General features: G+C 35.9%; 1 protein-coding gene across 3 annotated transcripts in view; it reads right to left on the bottom strand.

The window, feature by feature from the left end:
• Positions 1-13,519, bottom strand: part of ST18 (ST18 C2H2C-type zinc finger transcription factor) — a 109,035-nt gene that overhangs the window by 25,135 nt on the left and 70,381 nt on the right. For all 3 annotated transcript variants that reach the window (XM_074319326.1, XM_074319327.1, XM_019712586.2), the window contains one exon: positions 4,710-4,825. In XM_074319326.1, coding sequence (XP_074175427.1) covers positions 4,710-4,825 — 116 coding nt within the window. The remainder of the gene's footprint in view (positions 1-4,709; positions 4,826-13,519) is intronic.

The following is a 13,519-nucleotide window of genomic DNA, read 5'->3' as shown; positions in this document are numbered from 1 at the left end:
TCTGACATCCTGCCTAAAGTGAAGGCTTATCCATATGTGTAGAATGCACCATTTAACCCTTTGTAGGGATATTTAGGGAGAGATTGACAACATCCAAGATTTTCTGAAATGCTATCTTCTAAGTATTTTATTTTTCCCTGTGAGCCTCCTTCCAAGTTTTTTCAGGTAATCTAAAGAAATTATAAAAGTTAGAACACTTCCATATCTCAGAGAGATGTTTGATTTTTAGGGCTTGATACAAGAGGAGTCGTCTAGCTCTTATCCCATCACTTTCTTAGATGGGATATTAGAAAGGAAAGTGTGGAAACTATAGATATATGTAAACAAGCAAAGAAAAAATGAACAATGACTAACATTTGAGCTGAATTATCTGGCAAGTGCCATTCTCCCACTAAATGGAGAAACAGTCTTTTCTGAACTTTGCACAACTGAAATATCAGAGGGTGAGATGTGTTGCAACGGCCTGTTTTGCAATTCCCATTTTGGAACTACATCGCCACCTAGTGTTCAAAAATAACGTTGCATTTACTTTATTTTATTTGTATTTTTTAATTGCTACTCCTATTAATACTGCCAGGAGAGGCAAAGAAGTGTTAATAATTTTTAAACGAGTCAGCTATAAATTACTTAGGAAATATAATAATAAGGTGTGCACTTCATTATCTGCATATATATATATATATGTGTGTGTGTATATATATATATATATATATATATATATATATATATATATATATATATTTAAGTTTGGTGGTATAAAGAGGTCAAGCAATAAAGAAAGGATTGGGGGCATTGTTGTAGTGGGAAAAGCTTCTGTTTCAAATTCTGAAAGCTGGCTTTAATTACAATTCTTCAATGAAAAATCTTACACAATAACCTGTGCCAATGCCAGTTGGATGATATATTCTGGGAAGGTTTGCAAATGAAAGTATCAAAGAGAAAGTATCACAGAGAAAGGAAACTAGCTAGTTCTCTCACTACGTGGCAATTCAAAGTCTAAGCAAATTTATGCTAATCAACAACATCAGAAAATCCTATTTCAACCACACAATTTTTGGTAAGCAATTAAGGTATATTTATCTGTTAGAAACATAAAATAAAACATCATAAGGACAGGGTGAAACTGTAAAGTAGTGAGACTTTCACAAAACCAGTGTACCAAAACAGACACATATATGTGGTATCCACTGAAGCACTCACTTGGCTGTAAAATGAGGTGAGAACCAGGAGGTCTCTAGAGAGTTAATTTTCTAGGAATTCATGAATATATTCCAAAAATTGCTGAAAATCTTTATAGAACTCTTCCTCTTTTGTGTTTACCCTAGAGCCCTTAAGGTGTACCCATTACAAAATAATCACACTTCACTTTTCTATCCAAAATGGTAATGCAGGTTAATTATCAACATTTTACACTATGTTTAGTTTGGAATGACTCTGACAATTTCCAAAAATCTATTCCCAAAATATAAAAATTTGCCATTTTGAAGATATTCAAAATAATATGCAGAAAGAAATGAAATCCATAAAAAGACTTAAAAATTTGAATAGCAACTCCATGAGGGAATAAATATATGGCTGACCCAAGTCACCTCTTGAGAGGAAACAGTATTTAGTGAAATTGAAGTTCTAATATGTTTGTTACCATTCATCATGTTTCTTCAGGTGCCAGGTTTCAGGTGAATAATAAACTCATAAGGGAGCATGGTATTTGAGCTGATAAGGTTTGCCTATGCAATCCTTAAAGAATGCAAAGTCTACAATTAATTAAAAATCACTCACATGTCAAGACAGCAAACTGACGTTGGACTAGGAATAATTTTATTGAACATCTATTATTGCAAAGCCCTGAATTTGGCAACAGCGATTGAAATGTGTTCCTGATCCTAAGTTACTGTCCATGTAGTTGGGGAAATAAGAAGCAGCACAGTAAATATGTTCCAATGGTGTGTACATGGAAGAGAACAAAACGGACGAAAGAACACCCCTGCCTTCCTAGGGCCTCCATTCTAATAGAGGAAGCAGACAGAAGAAAAGATGGGTGAAACAAAAAGTATAAGTACGTTAGCTAGTGATATATGCTGAAGGAAAAACAATCTGGCAAAGGGAATACGGGTATCAGGTTTAGAGGTGGGGGAAGGGACTATAGTAGCCATGATGATCTCTCAGCTAAATGACAGTTGAGAGAAGAACTGAGGGAGGAGAAGATGGCATCCTACAGAGATCTGTGGGAAAAGCATTCTGGGTAGAGGGAAGAGCAAATGTAAGTCCCTAAGGCCTTAAGGGAAAAGCATAGAGAAGAGGGTGTCTGGGGAGAGGGCAGCTCGAGAGGGAGGCTTCTGGGGGAAGGGGAGAGATGATTGCCTTTGTGAGCTGTTGGAAATGAGTTCCATGGTCCCAGCTGGTGATGCCAGCCCAGGAGTTCTCAGTGTAGAGATGGTTCTAACACTGAGAGTCGGGAGGAGTGAGTGTAGATAAAGGAGAGTAGAGGAGAGGAGAGGTTCCAGGACTGAGCTCTCAGTCATTCCCATCTTTGGGAAGTCATTCCCATCTTTGGGAAGTCATTCCCATCTTTGGGAAGTCTCCAAAGACTATCTTTGGGAAGACTCCAAAGACTATCATTGGAGGCTGCACAGGAGTCTATGAGGGGATAACAGGGGAGGTGGGAAAAAAGTCTTTAGGTGTGGTGTCCTACAAGCCAAGTGTAGAAAATAGATTGAGCAGTGGGGAGTGATAAGCTCTGTCAAATCCTGCCTCATCGAGTAGGAACAAGAGTATGAAGAATGAACATCCAAATGGGGTTCCCTGGAAAATGTAAGAACAGTTTGTTGGAGCAATGAGTGAAAGCCTGCCTGGGAAAGATTCAGAAGAGAAATTCAGTTACACAGTAGTGACAAGTTTCTTGAGGAATTTTGCTGTAAAAGGAAGGAGAGACGGGTCGGTTGGCAGCTGGGCCAGGAGAGAATTTAAAAATAATTTTTATTGGAAAAATTTAAACATATTTTTTCTGCAGAAGGATACAAAAGAGCGCATGTAGATGCTGGTGCCTAGGTGGAATGATTACTCTTTGCCAGAAACCTTCATTAATTGGCAGCCTTAAATATACGTGGGTATATACTTTAATATTTCAGCATTTACACATGGAAAATATTTTCTGCTTTTTACTCACTTACTTACTCACGTTAAACACAACCTAGCCAAGACTATATTACCTGCTGAGGATGTAAAGGCAAAATTGCCAAGGTTCCTGTCTTGTCTTTGCCTGAAATGCTTTCCTCTTCCTCCTCCTCCTCCCCTACTAATGTCTTCTCTAGTATCTATCTTTACCTACCCTGCATGTTAACCGGATGCTGAGGTAGAGAAGGAGCTCAGGACTGCCTTCTGTCCTGGTGATGGCCCAGATGAACTCATATCTGCAAGGAAGTTGTGTGATTTACCCTCTAAATTCTAACAATCCACGAGAGAATTTCAGGGTTAAAAAAATAAGGACGTGTGAGCTGGGTGAAGTCCGCAATCTTAGTTGTTATCGCTGCAGTAATTGGTGTCACCACCTGCTCTGTACCTGCATACACACTGCTCTGAATTTCCTTCCCAGATTCTACATTCCACCTGCTGGCTGGCCTTCATTATTTTATAGGACTCTTTTCCAAAGATTTGTCCAGCGTTTTCTGATTTAACCTCTTTGAACTTCTGGAGGCATCTGATATCATCAAAAGGCCCAGTTTTGGGATTTTCTCAGGTTTTAGCTCCCATCGCAATCTTTTCCTTAGTTTTCTTCCTCTAGGTGGCCTCATTTCTGTATTCTTTGCGTCATCTTCTTTTAGGTACCAGACAAATGTGTGTCCTCCAATTCTTTGTTGACCACTCTGTTCTTTTCTTTCTGTACTTCCTCTCTCTACATATCATTTGAATCTCTGTATCAACATTTGAGATGAATTTTCCTGACTCCAGACAGACTCAGTATAATTCTTCACACTGCTCCTCCTAAAATGCTACACAATTAGTTTACTTTTCTGCTCAAACACTATGGAGCTTGTTTATGCAAAACCTGCCACCAGGACACTCTTCTCAGGGCCCTCGTCCGTCCTACTGGATTCTGTCCCTGAACTCTGTCTCTCAAGTCTGTCTGGTCCTCAGAGCTCAGCTCAGGATTTTCTGCTCCAAGAAGCCTGGTCCCCACTCTGTGTGTCCTGACCTCCCATTTCAAAACTTGGTTGCAGTTTTAACTAGTGTTTACTGCATTCGGGTGTCCTAGTCTTTAATCTCTTTTGAGTCACAGAACTTTTTGAGAATGTGATGAAAACCATGACTTCTCTTATCCAAACAACAATGTGCATTAAGTTTGAAAAGGTTAATAGACTCCCCAGAACCCTGACTTGGATAATCTGGGGTCAGTGGATGTCAGATTAAGAACTTCTGATCAAAACATAAACATTTCTAATTCTTTTATATTGTTTTGCTTTGTAATCAATTAGACTTTTAATTCTCTTAGCATGAGATCATATCATATATACATTTCCCCTTCCCCATAATCCTTATAGTTCTGAGCATAGGTTTAGGCACATATAGAATATTTAACTACTGACTGGTTAAAATGGCCCTAAAACATTCCTAAAGTTACCTGTATAAGTCAAGATATTATTACTTAAAATTATGAATTTGAGTTTCTTATTTCCAGAATCTCAAAGAGTATACCATTATGGATCACTTACGTGATTAGTTCCTTTTTGAGATCTCTTACATGGAGCTTGGATTTAGGGCTTGGTATGGAGACCTCTCCAGGAAACTTTTTTTCCTCTAAATTTTCTAGAGAGCTCACTGGGTCTTTCTGGAAAAAACAAAACAAAACAAAACAAAAAAAACAGAAGCACAAAAACCATTAGGGAACACTGGAAAGACATCTGCATTTGAAGTCATCAGGGTCAAATTTGAGTTTTGGCTTAAATGTAGTCTGAAATTCCTCATAGGATATGTACACAAAATAAACAAGAAAATGAGTGTAAGGATATATCCTGATTGTTACAGACATCTTCAGGAAAGAATGAGAAATTATAATTCATGAGGACACCTTTAAAAATTTCACATTTTGGTAAATATAACTACGGGGCATTTCTTGAGCTATAGAGTTAATATTTTAATATAGTTTAGGTTTTATTGTATAATAAATGTTTTCAAATGAGAATGAAAATACATCTTACCAAAATTTTTGGGATGCAGCGAAAGCAGTTTTAAAAGGGAAATTTATATCATTACAGGCTTATCTCAAGAAACAAGAAAAATCCCAAATAAATAACTTCATGTTATGCCATAAAGAATAATAAAAAGAAGAACAAATGAAACTCAAGGTCAGAAGAAGAAAGGAAATAATAAAAATCAGAGCAGAACTAAATTAAATAGAGAACAAAAAGACAATAGAAAAAATTAATGTGACAAAGAGCTAGTCTTTGAAAAGATTAACAAAATTGACAAACCGTGGCTAGACTCACTAAGATAAAAGAGAGAAGACACTAATTAACAAAATCAGAAATGAAAAAGGGGAAGTTATAATGGATGCCACAGAAATACAAAGGATCATCCAAGAATACTATGAAGGACTATATGCCACCAAATTCAATAACCTAGAAGAAATGGACAAGTTCTTAGAAACTTATAGCTTTCCTAGCCTGAACCATGAGAATTGGAAAATCTAAACAGACCAATTACCAGTAACGAAATTGAATCAGTCATCCAAAACCTTCCCAAAAGCAAAGGTCTGGGACCAGATGGCTTCACTAGTGAATTCTACCAAACCTTCAAAGAAGATCTAATACCAATCCTACTCAAACTCCCCCAAAAATTAAAGAAGAGACAGTACTCCCCAACTCATTTTATGAAGCCAACATTATCTTGATACCAAAACCTGTTAATGACAACACAAAAAAAGAAAACTATAGACCAATATCTCTGATGAATACAGATGCAGAAATCCTAAACAAAATTCTAGCAAATCGAATGTAACAATGCACTAAAAAGATTATTCATCACGACCAAGTGGGGTTCATCCCCGGGGCACAAGGATGGTTCAACATACGGAAATCCATCAATGTGATACATCACATAAACAAAATAAAGGACAAAAATCATATGATTATATCAATTGATGCAGAAAAAGCATTTGACAAGATACACCATCCATTTATGATTAAAAAACTTAACAAAATAGGTATAGAAGGAAAATACCTTAACATAAAAAAGGCCACATATGACAAACCCTTAGCTAATCTCATAATTAATGGTGAAAAACTGAAACCCTTTGCTCTACGTTCAGGAACATGACAGGGCTTTTCCCTATCACCTCTGCTTTTCAACATAGTGTTGGAAGTCCTTGCCAGAGCAATCAGGCAAGAGAAAGAAATAAAAGGTATCCAAATTGGGAATGAAGAAGTTAAATTGTCATTCTTTGCAGATGACATGAGGCTATGTATAGAAAACCTTAAAGACTTCACCAGAAAGCAATTAGAAACAATCAACGAATACAGTAAAGTTGCTGGTTACAAACTCAACGTACAAAAGTCCATTGCATTCCTATATACTAACAATGAAATCTCAGAAAAAGGAAAAAAAAAAAAGCAATTCCTTTTGCAATTGCAACAAAAAGAATAAAATACCTAGGAATAAACTTAACCAAGAATGTGAAAGACCTATATGCTGAAAACTATAAGACATTTTTAGAAGAAATTGAAGAAGACACAAAGAAATGGAAAGACATTCCTTGCTCATGGATTGGAAGAATCAACATAGTTAAAATGGCATATTACCCAAAGTAATGTATAGATTTAATGGAATCCCCATCAAAATCCCAATGGCATCTTTTAAAGGAATAGAACAAAAAATGATCAGATTTGTTTGGAGCCACAAAAGACCCTGAGTAGCCAAAGCAATTTTAAGAAAAAGAACAATGCTGGAGGTATCACACTCCCTGACTTTAGCTTGTACTACATGGCTACAATAATCAAAACAGCATGGTATTGGCAGAAAACCAGACACATAGACCAATGGAATAGAATTGAGAACCCAGAAATAAAACCACATAAATATGGACACATAATTTTTGACAAAGAAGCAAAAAACATAAAATGGAGAAAAGACAGCCTCTGCAATAAATGGTGCTGGCAGAATTGGAAAGCCATGTGCAAAAGAATGAAACTGGACTGCTATCTGTCACCATGTACCAAAATTAATTCAAAAGGGATCAAAGACTTAAGCATAAGATCTAAAACAATAAACTGCATAGAAGAAAACATAGGTACTAAACTTATGGACCTTGGGTTCAAAGAGCATTTCATAAATTTAACCTCAAAAGCAAGGGAAGTAAAAGCTTAAATAAATGAATGGGACTATATCAAACTTAAAAGCTTCTGCACAGCAAAAAGAAACCATCGACAAAATAAAGAGTCAACCAACTGAATGGGAGACGATTTTTGCACAGTGCCTCTGATAAGGGGCTAATATCCAAAATATACAAGGAACTCATACAACTTAATAACAAAAAAACAAACAACTCAATTGAAAAATGGGCAGAGGATTTGAAGAGACATTTCTCCAAAGAGGACATACAAATGGCAAATAGACATATGAAAAAATGCTCAACATCACTAATCATCAGAGAAATGCAAACAAAAACCACAATGAAATATCACCTCACCCCAGTCAGAATGGCTATCATCAACAAGACAAATAGTAACAAGTGTTGGAGAGGCTGTGGAGAAAAAGGAACCCTCATACACTGTTGGTGGGAATGCAGACTAGTGCAGCTGCTATGGAAGGCAGTGTCGTGGTTCCTCAAAAAATTACAAATAGAATTACCATGTGACACAGCAATCCCTCTCCTGGGTATCTATTCCAAAAATCTTAAAACATTTATCCATAAAGACAAGTGTGCTCCTATGTTCCTTGCAGTTTTATTTACGGTGGCCAAGACATGGAAACAACCAAAATGTCCTTTGAAAGATGAATGGATAAAGAAGTTGTGGTATATATACACAATGGAATGCTATTCGGCAGTAAGAAAAGATGAAATAGGACCATTTATGACAACATGGATGGATCTTGAAATTATAATGCTAAGCGAAATAAGTCAGACAGAAAAAGCAGAGAACCGTATGATTTCACTGATATGTGGTATAGAAACCAAAACAACAAAAGAACAAGACAAACAAAAGAGAAACAAAAACTCATAGACACAGACAATAGTTTAGTGGTTATCAGAGGGTAAGGGGGCAGGGGGGTGGTAAATGAAGTAAAGGGGATCAAATATATGTTGATGGAAGGAGAACTGACTCTGGGTTGTGAACACACAATGGGATTTATAGATAATATAATTCAGAATTTTACGCCTGAAATCTATGTAACATTACTAACAATTGTCACCCCAATAAACTTTATTTAAAAAAGTGTTTTCTAGAGAATATAGGACTAGTTCTTTATGTACACATTGGCAAAACTAAAGAAATATTGCAAAAATAAATCACACAAATTTTTTAAACAGAAAAAGTAGAAGTACATTTAGATTGAGTGTCCTTTCTAATATACAAATAATTAAGATTTAATTTTTTTGTTTAAGTATTTAATAACTGAGTCCACAGTATTTAGACATTTAGCTTGATGTTTTTCTGGATAATTGCTTTTATTCTTATATCACTTCCTGCTTTTCTTAAGTTACCTCTTTTACTAAATTGGTATCTTGTAAAGCTTTTACTTATTGGATGGAATTTCTTATTGGATTATCACTAATTTCTGTGGCCTTGTTTTAGGACTAATAGTGATCTTGATTTCATAAGGAAGACTCATTAATCCTTTCAAATCATTTGTCTTACAGAAAACTAATGATGGTTGTCCTAATCACGTAATTAATTTACTTTATCATTAAGTTTATACCTGGTAAATATCATAGTCTTTGGATTTAATATTAAAATAAGATTAACCAGTATAAAAAACTGTATTCTAATTCTCAAAAGTACTAATCTATTTAAGGTGATAAAAGTATTTTGAACTTCTCAAGGTAAATCTTATTTAAATCGAATAAATATAAAAATGAAAAAAAAAAATGCAACAGCAAACATACTGATAATAATCCCAAGTCTACATTCAAAAACAATAGAAAAACAAAATCCCTAAGTATTCCCAACCGAAGAAAAATTCTAAACCATGATTTCAGTCATAAAGGCAAATGCAATTTCTTGCATTAATTACTTAGATAACAATTCCATCAATTATTTTACATAAGACCATACAGTGGTAAATACATTGGTAAATTATCTCAAGTAACATTATCTTTAGACCAAATGACTACATCCGGTTTTGCAAAATTTCTTTCTTCATATAGTTTATAGTGCTAAGTATTCCATTTCGTTTTATTGATAACTGTTTGAAAATAGTAGCAGATAATAATATACCATTTGACAATAAAGAGAAATGGGTGCTTGGTAATAGTTGCCCACTAAGATACACAGAGAAGTGGTGTTTTAGCAGCTGCTTCCACGGCATCTGTAGCAAACAGATGAATGATGCTTTTCAACTTTTACAGCGTATCTGCCTAAAGTGAAGCAATTCCTAATTATAAGACTTTAAACCTAATGATACCACCATCCATTTTATTTGGTGTTATATGGATTCAGCCTAGGTACTATTTTTCCATTATAATTTATAAAAGTCTTGGCTTTTGGAAAGTATATACAAATGCTAAATCCAATATTAAGTCTCAGTGTGGAACAGCCTTTGTTTTTGTGTTTAGATGCTGAATTTTTCACAAAAATGGCACAAAGAGCCATTTTACTATTTTGTTTATTATAAAGTTAAGAACAAGTATCTCTAAGGAGTCATGATTTACAGATGAACATATAAAGGTTATCAGCTACTATCTGACTGCTGAATCTATACATTATGGAAAGCAAGGGGTAGGAGATTTTCAAAGAAAGAATTATGAAAGTTTAAGTTATTATTTCACTAGAATGCATATAAATATAATGCTTTCAGAACATATGGAATTTAATTTGGTATAGTAATATGTGGTAATGTTTTAATAAGATAATTATATTAGTTTTGACCTTTTAAGTATTTTGTAACTTCTTTTAAAAACTATGGACTCTTATATATGCAATTGCATTATAAAATAATTGTCTTTTTCCTTTTTCTTTGACCAGCATACTACCCCTAAAATACTTGCAAAGAGCATATGTATTCTTATACAGGCAACCGTGACTAAGAGAATTCTTCATTTTGTAATGGATGCATTTTATAATGGATACATTCCTAAATAGCACCTAGTAAAAAAATAAGCCAATATCGTTTATAAAATTTTCTTCAAAATTTGAACTATTATTTTGAAACTAATGATTTTATCCTATGGATATGTAAAAGAGAATGTGGTATATATGTGTGTGTTTCGAGAGTATATGGGTACAATGAAATTCCTTTAATGTACAGATGGAAGTTTATGTTGGTTTCAGTAAAGACCAGAACATAATGGTAACATGAATAACAGATAATAGCATCTGGCACTTTTAACATTTTAAGCCCTGAAATCTTTGGAGAACTGACAGTTGAATGAAACTGACAGCCCTATTTTTCAGTACTTTCCTTTCGAGATATTTTGAGTTTTTTCCAGATTCAGGATTTTTTTTTTTAAGGGGGCATCTGGACAGGCTATTTCACTCAGAGAGACAGACAATATTTTCTGAAAATTACCACCAAAATTAAGCAACTGTTGTGCATATGAGCTAGATAACAACGAATTAGAAATAATCGCTCAATTTCTGGTTGTGTGTGTGTATATGTGTGTGCGAGTGTCATGTGGCGTGGGATGTGATGAGGTAGTAGAGGAGGCAATGGGAAGGATGAGGGTGTGGGAGCAGGAACAGACCACAAGCCAGTGCTCAATATATCATCTGGGCCATGTGCAGCCATCCAGTAAATCTCATTGGAAATGACAAGCATGGGCAAGTCCCTGTAACTGGTTGTGTGGTCACATCCTGTGGATCTAGGTCATGCTGTCCTCGTTAGCATCATAGGCCACTTCGGTCTCCACCACACCCTGCCATATACCATTTCTTCATCATTCTCTTTATTTCTTTCCTTTCTAACATTTTTCAATATTCTCTAGTCGTTTCCATTATCTGGTGTTTTCGTTTTGTTTCGTTTGGTTTTCACTTTTTCTTCTCTCTATTTTCTCCCTTTTCCTTTCTTCTTGCTTTAGGGAAGCCCAGGCTCATTATTTTAATTTCCATATAACCAAGGATCAACAATTTTATCTCCTTGAGCCACAATTTTCTCCTCTAAGAACTTTGATAATAATCTTGCTTCTCAGGGTTGTTAAAATAATGAGACACTGAGTATAAAGATCCTTTATCTTTATTCTTCCTGAACATGGTATCCTTCTGCTACCTTTGCAACAAGGACATTGAATACAATCTACTTTTTCAAACTAATACCTGTCAAGTACCACATTTTTAATTTTTAAGATACAGAACAGGATGTGAAAATATTCTCTATTAATAGATTACCTTGGCACAGAAGAAGGAACAAAGAACAAAAGGTGAGAAACTGCACTCAGGAGTTACAGTGATCCAGAAGCTCTCCTGTGTGTGCCCCTGCTGGCTATAGCTTTCCCAAGCAAGGAGTCACCCATGTGCAGATAACTGTGACAACAAGCATTCAGCTTAAAAAATATTTTGTCAACTGAAACCTAGGGCAGGCACTGTGACTCCAACAACTCACTTAGCAGCTCCAAAGTCCTCTTTTTTACTTTTAATGACATTGTATTTCCAGTTTCTAAATTCCAGATTTCAGAATACTTAGGTTTTAAATTGGAGCAGTAAAAGTCTGTACTATCAGACCTGAAGTAAGTAAGCCATTCTGAAAAGAGCGGAAATCTAATCTAAACCCATTTCCCCCCCCATGATTTGCTGGGAAGTAAAACACAATCACAGATATATAAGCATTAGATAAAAACACACTCCAGTTGAATCCATAAAGCTGCCAAGGTGAATCCAGATGATTTTTTTGAATTATGCAAAAAATTGAGATTGGAAGTAAAGATAAAAGTTTGTTATGATATCTCATTTTCTGGCTGAGTGATAAGTGTAGCCAAGGAGGTCTGTGAAGTACTAACTAGACCTCCAAATGGGAGAAATCTCTCAGAATATAAAAGGTACAATATTGACATTGCTGCTGAGGGCACAAAATTATAACTGATGTCAAGCAACACAAGACCCTAAATGGAAACGAAAGCTCACTTGTTGAAAATTTGCTTCATTATGAAATTTGCTTCGTAATGTCAGAACTGGATCCGTATGTCTGACAGTGTATGAATAGAAAGGAGATTTCTGATGAACACTAAAGCATGGTCCATTTATAGCAGTCAAAAGGCTGAGGACAGAAAATCTGAGTTCCACCATGCACATGACCTTGAGATACTCTCAAACATGGTGGGTTGTATTCTAGTAGGATTCATCCAAGAATAAGGATGCAGTGTGCTTACCTTGTAAAGCACTGTCCTTCATGTGACATATGACTTTTTACAAAAGCTCATCAACAGATCCTGTAACTAGGATGAGATTCCCTGTTAGTGGTGTAGGGTGGGATATGCCACAAGTCTATCGGCAATTGACTGGCTAAGGACTAAGCAGTCTTGTGAAGTGGAGGTTAAAACCTCACCTTTTCTAAAGCTGACTTGTATGGAATGGGATTGAATCAACAATTTTGATCTCATCATGATTGTGCTTTATCAGTTAATGTGAATATCAACAGACTTCTAAATGATAAATATAGATGGAAGCTCGGTGTAACTTCTATTCTTTTGCACAAGCCTGAAATGGTGGAGGGGTGGAGTGGAGGAAAGGAATATATATTTGTCATTCTGTGGTTATCACTTACCTTAAACCAGCTTGTTATACTTTACAAGTGTCAGTTTTCTATTTATTAAAGTCAAACATATTTTAAGGAACTGTTCTTCTAAAATAGTATTATGATAGATTAAGTAAGACCATCCCTTAATACTTTAGGTGAATTTTAAAAAGCCAAGCAGAATAAAATGACTAAGGCCAGTATGACAGGATCTAATCAGAAGCTGCTGTTGTGTAAATTTCCCTCTGTCTTTTCTGTGATGGTATGTGTGGTAATCACCCAGAGCCTGCCTTGGGTCCTGGGCCAAGGGTGCTCCTCCAGGAACCCGTCCCCACTCATGCCACATAGAGTTGGCCATTCCTTCGTTGCTGCATTCTGTGCCTGTTCTTGCTACTACAGTTATCAGTGTATCTGGTTGTGCGTCAGTCCTCCTACCAGACTCTGAGCACACATGTGGCGGAAACATGTCCTATTTGGTACTGCATCCTCAGGACCTGTTTTACTGCCAGTGAAGGTGTGCTCAGGGAAGGAAGGAAGGAAGGAAGGAAGGAAGGAAGGAAGGAAGGAAGGAAGGAAGGAAGGAAGGAAGGAAGGAAGGAAGGAAGGGAGGGAGGGAACATTGGAAGCAACCCAATAGTGC

This window comes from Rhinolophus sinicus, linkage group LG14 (genome assembly GCF_036562045.2).
Source record: "Rhinolophus sinicus isolate RSC01 linkage group LG14, ASM3656204v1, whole genome shotgun sequence".
NCBI lineage: Eukaryota > Metazoa > Chordata > Mammalia > Chiroptera > Rhinolophidae > Rhinolophus > Rhinolophus sinicus.
This window is presented reverse-complemented; position numbering and strand designations above follow the sequence as displayed.